The sequence below is a fragment of the Symphalangus syndactylus genome, chromosome X, assembly GCF_028878055.3.
Source record: "Symphalangus syndactylus isolate Jambi chromosome X, NHGRI_mSymSyn1-v2.1_pri, whole genome shotgun sequence".
Taxonomy (NCBI): domain Eukaryota; kingdom Metazoa; phylum Chordata; class Mammalia; order Primates; family Hylobatidae; genus Symphalangus; species Symphalangus syndactylus.
Window position 1 is genome coordinate 58800001 of NC_072447.2, and position 20463 is coordinate 58820463.

Consider the following 20463-nt stretch of genomic DNA (forward strand, 5'->3'; position numbering starts at 1 on the left):
GCTGAAATTTGGACCTTTTAAGATATGGGAAGTAAGCAAAAGATGGTGTAGTCATTCATCTAAGAGTTTGACAGAAGCTTTGTTATGCTTAGATGTTGTAGTCAAATCAGATGTGAGAAGTATTCCTGTAAATTGCTTATTTTGAGTGGGTGTGTCTGATTGTGCTGTTACTGCCCTCTACCGGTTACTAGGTTGTCAGCTTCAGTGTGATTGACTTCGCTCTGGGGATTTAAACAAGAGAATGGGTTAAATCATATTTGGCCAAATACAGCAAGGCTGGAAAACCCTGTTGGTTTTTTTTTATTATTTTGATCAGAGCCTATTAAATGTTAGACTAGGAATGGACCCCATCAATTATCAAGGCTAGTCTTTGCTTACAATTGAAAAAACTGGACTGTTTTATTTGAATCTAGAAGAGGTTATAAAGCAGGCAGAAGAGGAAGGAAGAGGTCAGGGGCAATGGGCAGTGGAGAGACATGACAGACTGTCAGCCATTCTGGAAGGAGCCAGACATATTCTGCTAGTCTAGGAAGGGCAGGGCCTCAGAAATTTACAAAGAAATGAACCTCCTCTGTCCCACAAAAGAAGAATCAAAGGATCAGGCAGCATCATCTTTCTCTGATATTTGGAGGACATATAGATTCTTACTGCCCTTTTCATTGTATATGACACATATATAATTTTTCTCATTTACTTGTAATTGTTCTCTATAAGTGACTAAATCTTGAATGAAATTTAGTTAACATAACTTGAACAAACAAGAAATAATTCTGTAATATTTTCTGATACATTAAATTTTAAGTTTGAGCAGACATATAGTAGATTTTGAAAAGATTTTTGGTTGTAGATTGTCATGATATATAGAAAATAACCATTCTATAAATAGAAAATATAAACATTAGTTGTAGTTTGGCTACATTGACCATTTAATATAGCTTTTACATTTTAAAGTTCAAAACAATTCTTATTTATGGCCATATAAACCTCTTCCTGCAGTTGCTAGTACTTACATGTCTTATTTATTGTTATGTAAAAGTGTGATTATCTTTTCTGTTGTTCAAATTATATTATTAGAAGGTATCCTGGGTCTACTGTTAAATATTTGTCACTGACAAATGATTGAGGTGAAATTAAATTTTATTTATATATAAGTTTGCTGCTTGGGAGGGATGTGGGGTAGGAGCAATGGAGTATGGGGAAGAAATTTCAATTAATTAATTTAAATTTATCACTTTAATTGTGACACTAGAACTTTACTGTAAATTACACTATAGTTATTTTTCTTTAAAGAGTGAGTGTTTAAAATACCTTTTGGTCTGTGTTTTCTTTTTTCTTTTTTTTTTTTAAGACAGAGCTTTGCTCTTGTTGCCCAGGCTGGAGTGCAATGGTGTGATTTTAACTTACCGCACGCTCTGCCTCCCGGGTTCAAGCGATTCTCCTGCCTCAAGCCTCCCAAGTAGCTGGGTGGGATTACAGGCATGCAGCACCACGCCTGGCTAATTTTGTATTTTTTAGTAGAGACAGGGTTTCTCCATGTTGGTCAGGCTGGTCTCGAACTCCCGACCTCAAGTGTTCCACCCGCCTCTGCCTCCCAAAGTGCTGGAATTACGGGCGTGAGCCACTGTGCCCGGCTGGTCTTTGTTTTATTTTCTATTAGTTTCTATTTCATTATTTCCTGTCAAATTTTAACTATTTAGCTGTTATTCTGACATAGACTAGGGCAGAAATTACATCCTTTTTTTATATTTTATTTTTTTCTTTATTGGGTCCACATTGTTGGCAGCATTTTCCTTAGTGACCTACAATATGGTGATTACTGTAATTAATCTTAACTGTCTTACAAGATTTTTTAAGGTCAGTAACTTAAAAGGACATTGGATGATCTCTAAATGAAATTATTCTAAAGCATATAGTGAGGTTCTTGAGTTCCTAAAATTTGTTTCTTTAGAAATTTTTATATTATAGGTTTTTATATTAGTTTTTTTTTTTTTGAAGTTACGCTATCATTCACTTCAACTCTGGGCTTACAGAAAATAGGGAGTGTTCAGATTTAATGCTACACTTGGCTGTCCTTAGACAGTGCCTTGATTCACTGCCAGTTTGACTGTCTTCTACCTGCTCCTCACTCATCTGCTAGGGCCTCTGTCCTATTTCCTAGGTACTGCTGCTCTAACTGCTAGATCAGGGGCTTTCTCTCTCATCCTCTCTCTGTAGACTCAGGACAGTTGCTAGAAAATGGGGAAGATTTAGAGGTCCAAAACTAACATCATGAACTGCATGGGACCTAAGGAGGAATATTGTCAGAAAGAGTTCCATAGAGCTATGTTCTGTTCCCCAAGTTACAAACTGTGTATAGTAGCAGTTTTCATAAGTTTGTATTAGTAAAGCGTTATGCTATAGGTGTTGATTGTGTTTCTTAATATATTAAAGATTATAATCTTCCATTTCATTTTCCAGGCATATATGAACATTTATTTCAGGGTATTTAAGTACATTTTTATAGTTTTATTTTCAGCTTTCAACTTGAATAGGCAATTTTGCCTTATTATGGAGACTTAATTTTATATATATATATACACACATATATATATACGTATATATGTGTGTGTGTATATATATATATATAAAATCTTGTAAACAGCTAGATTCATCAAAACACTGTAGATCCCTGGGGTTACTTAGGTTATTCCAGTAAATCCAGGACTCAATTACTGAAGAGACAAAAAAGTGCTCTGATAAGTTGGAGATAAAAATCTTTTGAGGCATAGAGAAAAAGGTAAGAATGCAAATGATAGGTGTCATGTTGTTTGCCGTTTCTGTGTTCTCTTGATGGTGGCCTGTGCTGGGCAAGAGTCCAGAACTCAAGGGGAAAGTAACACAGGTACAAGAGACTTGACATATCTGGTCTAGGAGCTACCTAACAAAGGATAACTAAAGTGTAGATGGGTTTATCACAGACCACATTTTCACCATTTCTCTGCCTACCAAACGATGTGGGTAAACTTGAAAGTAAGTTTAAGCCAATATTTTAAATAATTGGGTAACAATTAATATCCCCCTACTCTGACTTTTCTCAGAGAGATTTCAAAAATGAGAGAAAAGGATTTAAGATGGGATAATCTCTAAATCCATTCCAAAACCTGCTTTATATATATATATGTGTGTTGTATATATATATACTTTAAGTTCTAGGGTACATGTGCACAATGTGCAGGCTCGTTACATAGGTATACATGTGCCATGCTGGCCAGCTGCACCCATCAACCTGTCATTTACATTAGATATTTCTCCCAATGCTATCCCTCCCCCCACTCTCCACCCCACAACAGGCCCCGGTGTGTGATGTTCCCCACCCTGTGTCCACGTGTTCTCATTGTTCAGTTCCTAGCTATGAGTGAGAACATGCAGTATTTGGCTTTCCGTCCTTGTGATAATTTGCTCAGAATGATGGTTTCCAGCTTCATCCATGTCCCTGCAAAGGACATGAACTCATCCTTTTTTATGGCTGCATAGTATTCCATGGTGTATATGGGCCACATTTTCTTAATCCAGTCCATCATTGATGGACATTGGGTTGGTTCCAAGTCTTTGCTATTGTGAATAGTGCTGCAATAAACATTCGTGTGCATGTGTCTTTATAGTAGCATGATTTATAATCCTTTGGGTATATACCCAGTAATGGGATCACTGGGTCAAATGGTATTTCTAGCTCTTGATCCTTGAGGAATCTCCGTACCGTCTTCCACAATGGTTGAGCTAGTTTACAGTCCCACCAACAGTGTAAAAGTGTTCCTATTTCTCCACATCCTCTCCAGCATCTGTTGTTTCCTACTTTTTAATGATCGCCATTCTAACTGGTGTGAGATGGTTATCTCATTGTAGTTTTGATTTGCATTTCTCTGATGACCTGTGATGATGAGCATTTTTTCGCGTGTCTTTTAGCTGCATAAATGTCTTCTTTTGAAAAGTGTCTGTTTATATCCTTTGCCCACTTTTGGATGGGGTTGTTTTTTTCTTGTAAATTTGTTTGAGTTCTTTGTAGATTCTGGATATTAGCCCTTTGTCAGATGGGTAGATTGCAAAAATTTTCTCCCATTCTGTAGGTTGTCTGTTCACTCTGATGGTAGTTTCTTTTGCTGTGCAGAAGCTCTTTAGTTTAATTAGATCCCATTTGTCAATTTTGGCTTTTGTTGCCATTGCTTTTGGTGTTTTAGTCATGAAGTCCTTGCCCATGCCTATGTCCTGAATGGTATCGCCTAGGTTTTCTTCTAGGGTTTTTATGGTTTTAGGTCTAACGTTTAAGTCTTTAATCCATCTTGAATTAATTTTTGTATAAGGTGTAAGGAAGGGATCCAGTTTCAGCTTTCTACATATGACTAGCCAGTTTTCCCAGCACCATTTATTAAATAGGGAATCGTTTCCCCATTTCTTGTTTTTGTCAGGTTTGTCAAAGATCAGATGGTTGTAGATGTGTGGTGTTATTTCTGAGGCCTCTGTTCTGTTCCATTGGTCTAGATCTCTCTTTTGGTACCAGTACCATGCTGTTTTGGTCCAAAATCTGCTTTTTTCTTCAACTCCTTTCTCCACTTTGGATTTTTATATGAAAGTGTTATTATTTGGCTTGAGATGTTCTAAACAGTGTTGGATATTTACATAGAAGATAAAGTCTATTCCTGTTATCCACAGCCCTGCCCTTTGCATTGGTGAATATATTTTAAGTGGAAATAGCTTATATTTGCTATGCAGAGCACTATAGATACCATCAGTTCCTTCAGGGAAATTCCTATGTGTTTGAAAATTGACCTTTAATAGGCAGGTAGTCAGCATTTCAAACACAATAAGAAACTGCTAGGTATGACTTGTATGCACTATTGTATATCCCTTTATTTCCATATATGTAGTTAAAGTACTGGTTATTTTTTAATCTGATTCTTGTTTAGTTTATCTTAATGTTGCAGTGGTCAGTGGTATACGTTAAAAGGCCGTTATAATACTTCTGCTTCTTTCATGTCTAAAATTGTAATTGCAACATTCAAGTGATTGAATTGTTATCAGCTCCCTTAGTCGTGCCCCACCTTTTTGTTTTCTATTTTAAAATATTGGCAACAACATTTTCCATTGTTTTACTTTCTCGTTTGTCTCTTTTTTAATTGTTACAGAACTGTATAAATGACAGGGACAGAATTCTACTAATCTGTCAAACCTTGTTTTCTAGTCTCATCTCTCAATGTCCAGTATGTTGTAGAAGCTTAAATTTTGGTGCCACATTTAATTAGTTTGAGATGCTCTTTTATAGCACAGTTTTAATACATGGTTCATATATTTCAGTTTCTTCAAAATAGTAACCATTTACTCTACAGTAGTATATCCATCTCCTTTCCTAAAAGGCAGAGTTTCTGTATTGTGTGTCATATTTTGCTTATATTCGATAGAGTGGCAGATACACAATTCAGCATGAAAACTGTTATTTATGTAGATATTGTAACTGTTTTATCTTGCACTGGTTTAATGATAATACTTGAATTGTTTCTTTCCCAGTCTCACCAAAAATTTTCTACATGTTAAAAGCAAAAATTTGATGGAGTTTATAAATTGCTACCAATTTTATACCCAAATCTAAAAGCTTAAGTGTATATCTGTCTTTAAATGTACAAGGCACATGTGCTTTGTGGAAAGAGATTGAAAACTAGTTTTGGACAGAAAATTTATTCAACCTTTAACCTTACTTGTTAGCTGAATGTAAAATTTCAGTTTAATAATATTTTCATATATTTTTATTTAAAAGTCAATTATTTTAAACGTAAATCATTCCTTTGAGACCTGCCATGAACTTTTTTGTTTTTACTTGGAGTTGTAGTTGAAAAAATTAAGAACGTAACACCCATGATACTATTTAGTATAACATCTTAAAAGTCTATGGCAGTGAAAGTTTAAGCCCTAGTTTTCATTAGTATCAACCAAAACAGGCTCATTTGTAACATTTTGTTCAGTGTAGCAAGATAAGGAAAATTTTGTTTCAACCTGTTTTATTCTTTGTGATGAAAATAGCTAATTCCTTCTTAAGTAAAGTTAGAGTTTTTGACTTCCCAGAATAATTGAAAATTTCAAATTATTACTTGAAATTTAATATATTAAGAGTACTTAATATTTTAAGGCATTGATTGCTTTTGAACTTGTAATAATTCGGTGTGGTAAGTTAGTTAAACTGGAGTGGTTTGAAAGCTCTAAATTATTTCTTGTTGGTTTCCTAAGTTTGGTAGAAATGTTGGAAATATCTTTCTTGCTTGTACTAAAAGAATTATTGTTAGGGAGTAATTCTACCCTATCTTAAGAATTTATAATTTTAACAGAGTGATACCTTCATCAACCTAAATACCAGTAAGTAATAATTATATACAGTGTCAGAGGGTGGATAGCAGTTATATGCATTGTTTAAAAAGAAGTAGCATAATTTACTGTACAAGTTAGTAGATTGGCATCTTGCTGAATTTTATTAGTCAAGGAGTTGCACAGGAAATTTTTTTCTGATTTGAGAAAAAGGAAAAAATCTCAGGTTTGAGAGTTGTTACAAAGATATTCTGATTATAATTGCTAAGATGAGACATAGGAAAAGAGACATTCTGTTTTTTACTATTACCTAGAACTTTTTTGGTCAAGTTAATATTTTAACATTGATGGAAAAGAATGTGATGGTAGAGAGGAAATTGTAAGCTCATGTTTGTTTGTTGTTTAGGTGAAAATAAATTGGAAAATGACAAGCAAAATAAGGAATATCATCAATAATTTATATGTTGTGATGTCTTTTATTTTCCTTCAGTGGAGGATATATAGGAATCAAGTCTTTGCTGAAATTAATAATCGTTCTTAGTGTTTTTCCTGATGGATCCACATCCCACATCTCATGGACTTGTGCAAATGCCTAGTAATTTAATTAGGACTTAATTCAGGAATCTTTTTTTTTCTGTTTTCCAAATAAATGTACAACTGATTATCCGTTCTTTTTTTTTTTTTTATAGGAATCTAGGTAAAAATGGCTTATCTAACAGTAGCATTTTGTTGGATAAATGTCCACCTCCAAGACCACCATCTTCACCGTACCCTCCCTTGCCAAAGGACAAGTTGAATCCACCTACACCTAGTATTTACGTGAGTCTGAATTGACTGACTAGAAATAAAACAGTGTTTGCAACTACCTGTCTTTCATAAAATCTTTAAATTTACGTGGATGCCCTTTAGGAAACATTACAATTATTGGCAGCAGATTAAATATTTTGGGGGCGAGGGGGAAGATATATTCAAAAAGGTTTTGTAATAGCAAAAGCCTTAATAGCATTTTTAAAAGCCTTCTCAGCTATTAACTGTGATGATATTAGAATCATGAGAAATATTTTTTTATTGCCCTAATTTTGAGCAGTGTTAAGCTACCAAAAATGTAACTTTTTTTAGTAAACTGGGTTTTAAATCTGCATTCTACTTAGTTATGTGGACCTTAACATTCATTCTGTTTTATACATCTACCCCCCAAAAAAGATGCTATCTTCAAAATAAGTGTTTGAGAACATAAGTGTGATAGTAGATATATGTCACTAAAAACTTAATAGGTAATTTAAAACATTTAAAACTAGATACTAGTTTTACTTTATAGAAATATAGGAATCTGATATAGGAAGTCATTAAGAGTTCAATCAAAGCAATTCCTATTTCTGTTTCTTCCAAATAGATCTTCCTACCCTATTTCCTTTCATTTTCCTGCTTCTATCCCAAATTAAAATTTTGTAAGTATAAAGTTAGGGTAGTATATGTATAATGGTCTTGCATGTATAAAATGGTACTAGAGTTTGTTTTACAGATTTAACCCCCTTGCCCTCTAGAGGCCAGATATTATCATATTAATTCTTCCTCCAACCAGTTGTTGTTTATCCCTTACTATGTAAGGGAAGCACTGGGATAGACATGTAAAAAAAACTTGTAAAGTGAGCTCTGAGGAGAAAAAAAAAAATGCAAAATTAAGTTTTTTATCTTTTATGGGTCCTCTTCAGTCTGCTTTCTTTGATAATATTTGTTTAGGCATGATTTTTTTTCTTTCCCTCTCTTTTATTGTGATTTTTTAAAAACACATAGCATAAAATTTACCATCTTATCCATTTCTGAGTGTGCAGTTCAGTACTGTTAAGCATATTCACATTGGTGTCCAGCCAATCTCCAGAACTTTCTCATCTTGACAAACTGAAACTACACACTGAACAACTACCCATTTCTCCCTCCTCCCAGCCCCTGGCAACTACCATTCTACCTTCTGTTTCTATAAATTTGACTATTCTAGATACCTCATGTAAGTGGAATCATACAATATTTGTCTTTTTGTGACTGGCTTATTTCACTTAACGTAATGTCCTCAAGATTCATCCATGTTGCAGCATGTGTCAAGATTGTCTTTTCATTTTAAGACTGAGTAATATTTAAAACACTTTGATTTTGAAGTTTAATTTCAGTTTCATTTCTCCTACATATTTTTGTCATGATAAAATGGACAGGAGAAATGTATGTGGTTACTATCTGATTAAAACTAGAATCAAAAGTCACAGTGATAAGATACTGTCAAAGAGAAATATCACCCCATAAAATGCTTTATTTAAATTGTGAAAAATAATGAATATTAATTTGGAGCATAATATTTAAATAAAAGCTCTGTTTTCCTGAGATCTAACCACATATTTTAATTTTACAGTTGGAAAATAAACGTGATGCTTTCTTTCCTCCATTACATCAATTTTGTACAAATCCGAACAACCCTGTTACAGTAATACGTGGCCTTGCTGGAGCTCTTAAGTTAGGTAAGCCTTAAATAAAAAAAGGAAAAAGTTTGTCTATTTCTTTTGCTATCTTTTAACTTTTCAAGCACTGGCAGAAACTTTGCTTTTTTTTCTTTTTTCTTTTTTCTTTTCTTTTTTGTATTTTTATTTTAATTTTTTTTTAGTACTAAGAATGAGAGAGTGTGTGTGTATCACTTCTTTAATCCATGATGTGAATATATTGTTGGTGATACTGGTTACTGGCAATTTGGTGGAGGTTTTTAAATTTAGCTATTATTTTGGTCCGTTTACATAATTGTGATTTAGGTTAATAGAAAAAATTTGATTATAAAATGTATGTGAAATTTGATGCTACTAATAAATACTATAGCCCCATAAGTATTTCCTGGCATCTGCAGAAATTAAATAAATAAGTGAAATTTCAGTCCTTTCACATTTAATTCTTTCTCGGATGGGATGACATAGCAGTTAGATTCAGGGCTTCAGCGTATGGTTCTGCAAACTTGGCACATAGCTCAGGTTGTGCAGAGGCCCTAGTTTTTTATGGGAACTGGATACAGTGCCATAAAATGCTTTACCTTCTTCCTTTAAAAAAAAAAAAGCACTTAAAATATTATTCCAAATATAATTTTCGTTTTTTAACTACATTTATGTATTCATGAAGACCTGGGACTTTTCTCTACTAAAACTTTGGTGGAAGCTAACAATGAACATATGGTAGAAGTGAGGACACAGTTGCAGCAGCCAGCAGATGAAAACTGGGATCCCACTGGAACAAAGAAAATCTGGCATTGTGAAAGTAATAGATCTCATACTACAATTGCTAAATATGCACAGTACCAGGCCTCCTCATTCCAGGAATCATTGAGAGTAAGTATTTGTATCCTAAAGATTATTTTAGGATTTTAAAGATGATTTTACTTTGGAGTTTTGAAAGGACACATTACTTTTATATGCATCTCATCATTTTATGTTACATAAAATACTTTGTAAGTGCTCTCCAGTTTTCTTGTATGTATATATATATGTATGTATGTATGTATGTATGTACGTACGTATGTGTGTATTTTGAGACGGAGTCTCCCTTTGTCGCCTAGGCTAGAGTGCAGTGGCATGATCTTGGCTCACTGCACCCTCTGCCTCCCAGGTTCAAGCGATTCTCCTGCCTCAGACTCCTGAGTAGCTGGGATTACAGGCACGTGCCACCACACCCAGCTAACTTTTTTGCATTTTTAGTAGAAACTGGGTTTCACCATGTTGGCCAGGCTGGTCTCAAACTCCTGACCTCAAGTGATCCGCCTACCTCGGCCTCCCAAAGTGCTGGGATTACAGGCGTGAGCCACCGCACCCACCCTCAGTTTGCTTTTAGTAAAATCTAAACAAACTGATGGATTCATGAAGTAAATAACATCATGGGGAAATAGAATTACTTCTAGTGAAATGTCTCCTTCATTTGTGGGATACTTTTTTTTAGAGCAGGGTTTCTTAACTTCAGTACTATTGACATTTTGGACTGGATAATTCTTTGTTGTGGGGGGACTGTCCTGCACCTTGCAGAGTATTTATTAGCATCTCTGGCTTCTCAAAAATATCTCCAGACATGTCAAATACCCCCTGAAGGGCACATTCACTCCTGGTTGAGAACCACTGATTTAGAGGATAAACTAAGTCTCAAGTTTATTTTATGCTTGTAAAATCCCGTTTGGTCTTCTCATTTTTTTCTTTAGTGCTATCTCATAGACAACTCCTGCAGGAAACATTAGTGTTCTTCTTACCAATCTTAGGCTATAAGAGAAATCTGAAGGAGGAAATTAAAAAACAAAAATGTAAAAATAATCAGAGGATTATTATTATTATTCAAAGACCCATATAGCCCTTTCAGCACCGAAGCATTACAAAAATCCTCTAGCACTATAATGAGAACTTTGTGAATTCTCCTACAAAGTGAACATAATACATCCAAACAAATGAGTTTATTAAACGTATTACTCAAATACTTGTCTGCACCAAGTTGTTTGTTCTTCAAATGTCCTACCACTGACAGTATGTGGCTGAAAGTCTTTAATTTGTGATTCATTAGATTTGCTTGTTGTCTTTGTTTAAAATTCTGCCAACTCATATTTTCAATCAAGATAGCATTTCTACCTGTAAATTGTATATTTGTCTTCCTTTCCCCCTGCCGCTCCCTATATACTACAAAGAAATTCATCTAATAAAAACTATCCTTTGACTTTACTGAGTTGCAGTGAATTCGTTGTCCATGTAAATCTGTAGTTCAGACTTTCAAGATACTTCAAGTACCTGGCAATATTATAGTCAGAATAGAATAGTAAGAAGGAGTCAAAGATCATCAAAGGAAAATTTGGAGGAGGAGTTGAAAAGCAAAGATAGTAAGAGGCAGTCTATTTAAATGGGGAGGGTTCCATAACCAAAGAAAGCATGGGGTTTTGTTGTTTTTTTGAGACGGAGTTTCGCTCTTGTTGCCCAGGCTGGAGTGCAACGGCGTGATCTCGGCTCACTGCAACCTCTGCCTCCCAGGTTCAAGCAATTCTGCCTCAGCCTCCCGAGTAGCTGGGATTACAGGCATGTGCCACCACACCCAGCTAATTTTGTATTTGTAGTAGAGACGGGGTTTCTCCATGTTGGTCAGGGTGGTCTGGAACTCCCAACCTCAGGTGATCTGCCCATCTCAGCTTCCCAAAGTGCTGGGATTATAGGCATGAGCCACTGTGCCCGGCCAGCATGGGTTTTTTAGTATGCTTTAAGACATGGACCATTACATGTGAAAAGTTTGACAGATGTTCAGACACTACACATTTAAAGGAATGGAAGCCAAAGGTCAGAAGTATTGCTAACTCAGAAATCATAAAACAGTGTTAACCGATATGTCTGTGACTCAAGAGTTGTAAATAAAAGTAATATTTGCGTTGAAAAATACCTATATGTATCCAGCAATGTTGTAAACATTTTGTCATTTGTGTATAATTCATTGTGGAATAAATATCCCCTGGAAGAACTTTTCCTTTGTTCATAATCAAGAATAAAAAGTATCTTACCTTCCACTATTACACATATATAGCTATGTACACATACATACACCTCTGCTAGCTTACATCATTTATAATCAAGATTGGGATGCCCTAGGCCTTTCAGCTTTCCTCAAGTTTTCTCTCCTCTTGAAAATGGGGCAGGTATGAGAATCTGTAGTATAACTCTGTGGCTAGTGGAGGAAGTTGGATACCATGCTGGTGAGATTCGACTTTTCTTGGGTATTTATTTATTTTTTATTTTTTATTTTTTTTAGACAGAGTCTCGCTCTGTCACCCAGGCTGGAGTGCAGTGGCGTGATCTCAGCTCACTGCAACCTCCACCTCCCGGATTCACGCCATTCTCCTGCCTCAGCCTCCCGAGAAGCTGGGACCACAGGCGCCTGCCACCACGCCCGGCTAATTTTTTTGTATTTTTAGTAGAGACAGGGTTTCACTGTGTCAGCCAGGATGGTCTCGATCTGCTGACCTCGTGATCCCCCCGCCTCGGCCTCCCAAAGTGCTGGGATTACAGGCGTGAGCCACTGTGCCTGGCTTTCTTGGGTATTTATTTATTTAATGTGGTGTTTGAAGAGATTTTCATATGTAAGAGGCCTATAGAAACTTAGTTTCAAGGCCAGGCATGGTGGTTCACGCCTGTAATCCCAGCACTTTGGGAGGCTGAGGCCGGTAGACAGCTTGAGCACAGGAGACTAGCCTGGGCAACATGGCAAAACCCCATCTCTACCAAAAATACAAAAATCAGCTGGGCGTGGTCATGCGCACCTATAGTCCCAGCTACTGAGGAGGCTGAAGCAGGAGAATCGTTTGCGCCCAGGAGGCGGAGGTTGCAGTGTGCCGGGATTGCACCACTGCACTCCAGCCTGGTCAACAGGAGTCAAACCTTGTCTCAAAAAATTAAAAACATGAAACTTAGTTTCAAAACACAAATAATACTATTCAATCTAGATATGAACTTGTTTTCAGTTGTATGGTGGAAAGGATTGCCAGTTATAGAACACTAAGCTAGACTGCTTTTTGCTTAATCTATAGGAAGAAAATGAAAAAAGAAGTCATCATAAAGACCACTCAGATAGTGAATCTACATCATCAGATAAGTAAGTCATTTTTAATGTCCACTTAGTATTTCTTTTTAAAAGGCATGTTTCTAATACTGTGTCTCTTTTTTAAGTTCTGGGAGGAGGAGAAAAGGACCCTTTAAAACCATAAAGTTTGGGACCAATATTGACCTATCTGATGACAAAAAGTAAGTCCTTGTAGTAATATTTCTGTGAACTGATGGAAAGAGTTATCCTGTGCTAGATTGGGAATTCTCTACAATTTCCTCTTCTGTTTCATTTATTGTCATTTTTTTTAAGTTGACATGAATTTGAGCTAAACTTTTTTTGTGACATTTTACAATTAAAATTTAAAAATTTTTTTTCAAAAATACAGATGGGGTCTCACTTTGTTGCCCAGGCTTGTCTTGAACTCCTGGGCTCAAGGGATCCTCCCACCTCAGCCTTCCAAAGTGTTGGGGTTACAGTTGTGAGCCACTGCACCCTGCCAAATTTTTTTTTTTACTTAAAACTTTTCTACAGTTTTTCATCAAGACTCTGACTATATGCTAATTACATAATCACAAATTATATTTTTAATTATATGAAATAGTTACATGAAATGTATTTATAAAATATAATTGTACAACTATTAAAATAGTCAGTTTTTTTTCTTTTATTGGTAAATAATTTTTATGCCTATTTTTCTTGGGAAGTTTTCTTTGGAAAAACTTTAAAAATTTAAGCATTTTCTTATGGAAAAGTAAAATATTTATAGACTTAATTGTTTTTTTCTGATTGGAACACAAGGGTTTTGAAGAAATGGTAAGCTTCCACAGATATTTGTAGCAGAGTTTCACTTTTGATGTGTTATTTTATTGCAGGTGGAAGTTGCAGCTACATGAGCTGACTAAACTTCCTGCTTTTGTGCGTGTCGTATCAGCAGGAAATCTTCTAAGCCATGTTGGTCATACCATATTGGGCATGAACACAGTTCAACTATACATGAAAGTTCCAGGGAGCAGAACACCAGGTAATTTGTATGAACTAACATTATCTTGTTAAAATGGAAAACAAAATCAAAATATGAAACATGCAAAGACAGCCAGAATCTTGTCATTTATAATGAATAAAACTGAAAGAGTTGTTCCTGTTATAATATTAGACTTTTTAACTGAGCTCAGATTAAGATTTTTCCCCTTTTCATTATCTTTTTTTAGTGTAATAGCCCAGAAACATTATAACAATTTAATCTGGAAAGGGGTCATTGGAGCACCACTGGGAAATAAGTTCTTTTGGCCTGAAGACTGTTGTCAATCCCATCTGTTGCAGAGAGTGATGGGGTGCAATGTTTTTGAATTTTTCTTTTAACCCAAGTAACAATAAAAAGTATGTTTTATATGTAACCGAATGCACATGTATGTATACAGCAGCAGTTTTATCGAACAATACATTTTCCAATCTATTCTATTCTGTTTCATTTCAAAAATAAAGTGTAGGTTGCAGTTTTCTAAGTGGATCACAACTCGCAGTTTTCTAAGTGGATCATAACTCACAGTTTTAAAAAAACCTCATGATGTGGAGACATTACTAGACTCATTCTAATAACTAGTCTAGATTTTGCCACTAATTAGGCTTGTCACTTTTGGCAAGTTACATTTCTTCTTTAGGTCTTTTCATTTGTAAAGTGAATTACATTGTTTTTAGACTTAAATTTTCCATCCAGTACTGAAGTACCATCTTCTTTGTGCTCTTTTGCATTGACATGAAATTTCACAGGGTGATATTCAAAATATTTAACAATTGCCACAATCCCAGCACTGATCAATTAGAAGAGATACTGTTGATAACCAGTTCAGCTGTACCAATGTACTGTGGGCTGCAGCTCTCCCTCAGGTGCTTCTCTTTGCTGCTTGATGCAGCCATGGTTTGAAAACCAGACTGCTTCCTTCTTTGTTCACATTCTTACTGAGTCATGCTTAAGAATTTTTTCAAAAAAGGGCTATGCTTGCTTCTGGGTAAAATGGGTCAGTGGTTCCCCATCCTGGCTGCTGATTTGATTCTCTTGTCCTTTTTTCTTTTTTTTTTTTTTTTAAGAGATGGGGTCTTGCTATGTCACTCAGGCTAGAGTGCAGTGATGTGATCATAGCTCACTGTAACCTTGTTTAACTCCTGGACTCAAGCAATTCTCCTGCCTCAACCTCCCAAGTAGCTAGGACTACAAGTACATGCCACCATGCCTGGCTAATTGTTTTGAGGTTCACATAATGACTTCAAGTTATTCTTCCCTCTGGACCTCCCAAAGTGCTGGGATTATAGGCTTGAGCCACCACACCTGGTAGCTTTTTAAAAGTATGTAATTAATCTCTAGGATTCAGATCCAGGCATGAGGGTAGGTGGGTGGGTTGGCTGGTTTTTAACTGAGGTCCCCAGAGGATTCTAATATACAGCCAGGATTAGAACTATTGGTTATAATTGTTATCCTCAGACCATTAGAAGCCCAATTCTGTGATATTTTATCCATAGTCAGGTAAAGTGCAAAGAGTTCTAGAATAAATGATAGAAGAACTATGTTCTGCTCTGTACTCTGTCATTGGACACTGATATAAATGTTGGGCAAAAAACATTATTTTGAGTACCTTGTTATGGGGTAAACACTGTTCCTGGAGATTAGTTCATAAGGAAAAAAATGGTAATGATATCTATAATAGCTAATATTTATTGCTTACTGTGTACAGATGGTCCCTGAGTTGAAATGGTTCAACTTACCACTTTTGGACTTTATGGTGGGTTTATCAGAGTATTAAATGCATTTTCAACTTACTATGGGATTATCAGGATGTAGTCTCATCTGTAAGTTAAAGAGCATCTGTATTAAGCACTGTTACATGCATTCATTAGTTTATCAATCTTCAAAACAGCCCAACAATTTATAGAGATTATTATTATCTGTTCTTACATATAGGGAAACTGACTCAGAATGGTTTACCAACTTGCCCAGGTTCAATTAATGACTAAGCCAAGGAGCCTGGCTCCAGAGCCTAATCTCTTAACCATTATTATACTGCCTATCATAGAAGCTCTTACTGAGTATGTTAGGAGTTGACACAAAAATGCTACAGTGATGAAGAACTAAATACTACTAGAGTGTTCTCTGTTGAGCATTTGTAAGGTTTTGTTTCCAAAGACCCATTTTTCTATAAAATTATAGTGTGATGATTAATTTTTTTCTGTATAAGTACCGTGTGCTAACCGATTACGCCACTGGAGCTCCAATTTTTTTTCTTTTCACATTTCAGGTCATCAGGAAAATAACAACTTCTGTTCAGTTAACATAAATATTGGCCCAGGTGACTGTGAATGGTTTGTTGTTCCTGAAGGTTACTGGGGTGTTCTGAATGACTTCTGTGAAAAGTAGGTTTCCAAAGTAAATTTTCTTAAAACATATATTAGAAAGCAGTAATTGTAAAGGACAACTTACCAAGCTGGATATCCTAATGGATACATTGCCAGTATTCACTTACCATTCAGCGAAGAATTCATTTTAAATTATTTGATTCCAAACCTCATATTTTGTGTTATTGGAAATACTTTAAGAAAGATGCCATGAAACAACTTCATGCAATAGTAGTACCCATGAATTAAGAAGATAGAAAAGTTATTTAATTTTTTAAATGATGCATACTTGTTCATTTGAAATGTGTGTATTCCAAGAAAAATTGTTTTGTTATAAATGGTTTTAGGAAGTAGAAGGAATTCTTTATTGAGCACCTGTATAGGCTGTGAATAACTCAAGCTTGACCATAATACCTTTTGCCATATAATGATATAAATTCTTTTTAAACTGACAACTTTTTCTATGAAGAAATTGTATAGAATGTATTATTTATTTTTAAATAGAGATGGGGTTTCACCATGTTGCCTAGGCTGCTCTTGAACTCCTGAGCTCAGGCGATCCACCTGCCTGGGCCTCCTACAGTGCTGGATTACAGGCGTGATCCACCACATCCAGCCCAGATTTTGTTTTCTCTAGTTGAAAGAACTTGGATAGTTCCTTTCCTTAAGATCCCAGAAATAGCTTTGATTTATTTCTGTGTCTTGTGTTAAAAAGTACTTTGGAATTTTTTTTTTTAGTTGGTTTCAGTTTGATCATTTGTCTAGATAGAACCTTATTCTCTTCTTTTCTAGAAAGTACTTTATTATATAAGGACCTGATATTTTCATTTAGTAATAACATTAGAAAATTAGTATAGGATGAAAATATACATTATATACACATTTAGTGTTATGCCCCCACCCCAATTAAAGGGGGAAGAAACCCACAGAAAACATTTACATGAGATTACTTTGAAAACTAATTATACACATATTCCACATACTACTTTATTTTTATTTTTTCCTTTTTTGAGACAGAGTCTTGCTCTGTTGCCCAGGCTGTAGTGCAATGGCACAATCTCAGCTTACTGCAGCCTCTGCCTCCCAGGTTCAAGCAATTCTCCTGCCTCAGCCTCCTGAGTAGCTGGGATTACAGGAGTGTGCCACCATGCCTGCTAATTTGTGTATTTTTAGTAGAGACAGGGTTTCACCATGTTGGCCACACTGGTCTGGAACTCCTGACCTCGTGATCCACCCACCTTGGCTTCCTAAAGTGCTGGGATTACAGGCGTGAGCCACCACGCCCAGCCCCATACTAACTTCTAATTTCTTACTTTGGTTTAAGAATCTTTGCTGTAAATATTTGGATTTAGTAAGAAGTGCATCGTAGTTGAAAAACAAAAAAAATATTAATCCACAGTTTCCTTATATAAAAGCAAGAGATAATTACCTTATGTTGTCTTCTCTATTCATATATTGGTTTCCTTCAGTGTAAGAAAGCCAAAGATATGGAGTTTTAAAGCTTCTAATGTACTGATGAAATAACCCGATCTACTTTAATCTGTACTTTTTTTATGGACCAGTAGCAGCAGAGAAAGAACATTGTTATATGGGAAATCTCCATTGTGCTATAGAAAGATTTTTATTTCTTAAACTTTGAGTTAATACTATATTGTTGCAGCTATAGTACAGGAATCCTTGTTCATTGTTTCTGAGTAGGGACTGGCTGTTTTTAGGGTGTAGTTTTGTTTCCTATCTAAATGGAGAGGTGTCTTGGGAAAAAAGATAATTAGAATAAGCAGATGATGTCCAAAAAGCTCGAGCTTAGGGATAATAAAAATATCAAGTTAGAAGGAAGGGTTAGGTAAATTTAATAACTCTGTTGTGAAAGTAGTACTTGCTTCTTCAGCATTTCACTGTAATTTTGTTTCACATAAAGATTGCTGCTTTTGATAGTGACTGTATACTGTATCTGTAGTTTATTTCATGGCTTTAAATAATACCTGTCTTGAAATAACCATTATTTTGAATATATGATTAAAACGATGCATGCTTTTTGGTAAGTTTGATTTTTTTGGGGGGGGTGTCTGTTTGGGATTACTTGCTTGCTTTTGGATAAAAAGTTTTCTCTAATTTTGTAATGGCAATACATGGGTGAAATAAGGCTAGGATTTGTGTTTATAGCCATTTTTTGCTTTATAGGCAACTTTTTCTGGACTGTATCTACTTGGCCTTGTCACACACAATAAGCCAATCCTTATCCCTTTGCAGTTAGGCTACCATTTGTACTCTAGTCTAAACTTTCAAGAGTAGCCTTGCATTTTTCAAGAGAGAAAAAGAGAGACTAAGGTTCTTTCTAGATCATAGTTTGGCAATTTATTTTCCATAAAGGGCCGGATAATAAATATTTTCACCTTTCCTGGTCATATGCTGTCTGTCACAACTGTGTCATTGTAGCACAGACACAGATAGTACGTAAGTGAATGGACATAGCTGTATTCTAATAAGTTTTTTTTACAGAAACAGGCAGTGGGCTGAATTTGGCCCATGGGCCATAGTTTGCCAACCCTTGATCTAGATAAAAAATTAAATTTAAACCAGTAAAAACAATTGTAAAGTATACTTTATCATGTGCTATAGCACAAGACAAATAAAGTAAGATTATTTCTTAGATCTTAAGGAAAGGAACATTTTTACTGTGTAAGTTCTTCATTCCCCAAAATATGAAATTTGAAGTAGTTAATTCAATTTTATAAAGTTCTTTTATGGGAAAGGTTGCTATGTTGTTTAAAAAGTACTCCATATCATGATGGAGAGTAAGAAGCCGGATATTAAAATAAAAGCTTAATAATATCTAAGGAATGTTTCCAAAGTATATCGATAGTAGTGGTCATGATTATTTGTGCATGTGCATGATTGTTTGTTTTTGCTGAAGTTGTTTTGAACTGCATAGTTTTAATCAGCTAATCATCAAACTATATGGAGTCTGACATCCAGTCTCCTTTTCCTCAGAAATTAAGGGAAGTTCCTGGTACTTGTATTGCCACCATGTTCCTGTTTATGGATTTAAATGACTTGATGTCAACTCCACCTTCCATTTACCTTTTAGGGATTTCTAGGTGCTCCAGGGAGAAAAGGCTTCAGTCAAAAATAGTCTTTGTTGAAATGAAATTAAAAGTTAATTTATGTGTTACTTGAAAGTAGCTTTGGATTTCATTTGGATCTTTGAAAAATCAATTTAAGATGGTAATACTGGGCCAGTCCACTTACTACAGGTATTATAATTCCTGTAATCCCAGCACTTTGGGAGGCCAAAGCAGGCGGATCTCCTGAGGTCAGGAGTTCGAGACCAGCTTGGCCAACCTGGTGAAACCTCATCTCTACTGAAAATACAAAATTAGCCAGGCGTGGTGGCAGGCGCCTGTAATCCCAGTTACTCCGGAGGCTGAGGCAGGAGAATTGCTTGAGCCTGGGAGGCGGAGGTTGCAGTGAGCCTAGATGGAGCCACTGCACTGCCGCCCAGGCAACAGAGCAAGACTTCGTCTCAAAAAAAAAAGATAGCACTGATCTTTAGTAATTTAGTACTCAACCATAATTACACACTCTTTATATACATACAGCAGATCTTTTTGCACAAGCAATTACTTTTCAATAAAATGAACAAGTGTTTATTAAAAAAATTTGTGACATTTTCTTCCAGTCTTATTAGGGGCTTCTTAATGTAGTTGATCCATTTGCATTATTTTTTTCTTATTTCAGAAATAATTTGAATTTCCTAATGGGTTCTTGGTGGCCCAACCTTGAAGATCTTTATGAAGCAAATGTTCCAGTGTATAGGTTTATTCAGCGACCTGGAGATTTGGTCTGGATAAATGCAGGCACTGTTCATTGGGTTCAGGCTATTGGCTGGTGCAACAACATTGCTTGGAATGTTGGTCCACTTACAGGTATTATAAAGAATATGCTTAAAAAAAGTTAAATTAAGGATTATATCCAATAGGTCTGTTCCTTTTTTCTTGAAATATAACTCACTAAAAGTTGTAAGAAGAATGTCTCCTTGCATAGAATTGTAATTCATAGTACAACAAATTAAATTCAACTTAACATAGAAATCTAAGAGCATAGATATTAGCAAATAACAAGTTTATGGCTTTAATGTACATGAAGGATATAATAATAATTTTTAGAGTG

At 35.5% G+C, this 20463-nt stretch overlaps 1 protein-coding gene across 23 annotated transcripts in view; it reads left to right on the top strand.

Annotated features, from left to right (window-relative positions):
• The window catches only part of KDM6A (lysine demethylase 6A), a 239873-nt gene that overhangs the window by 197644 nt on the left and 21766 nt on the right, over positions 1 to 20463 (top strand). For 18 of the 23 annotated variants that reach the window (XR_008654905.2, XM_055269081.2, XM_055269068.2 and 15 more), the window contains 8 exons: positions 7017 to 7146; positions 8729 to 8834; positions 9478 to 9683; positions 12893 to 12957; positions 13032 to 13106; positions 13782 to 13930; positions 16197 to 16311; positions 20032 to 20219. Coding sequence is in view for 22 of the 23 variants with exons in the window: in XM_055269081.2 (XP_055125056.1) it covers positions 7017 to 7146; positions 8729 to 8834; positions 9478 to 9683; positions 12893 to 12957; positions 13032 to 13106; positions 13782 to 13930; positions 16197 to 16311; positions 20032 to 20219 (1034 nt within the window). In the remaining variant the exon portion in view is untranslated. Of the gene's footprint in view, positions 1 to 7016; positions 7147 to 8728; positions 8835 to 9477; positions 9684 to 9910; positions 11384 to 12892; positions 12958 to 13031; positions 13107 to 13781; positions 13931 to 16196; positions 16312 to 20031; positions 20220 to 20463 lie in introns of those variants that run through there. The other 5 variants (XM_063635255.1, XM_063635256.1, XM_055269084.2 and 2 more) reach the window with 1 other exon arrangement.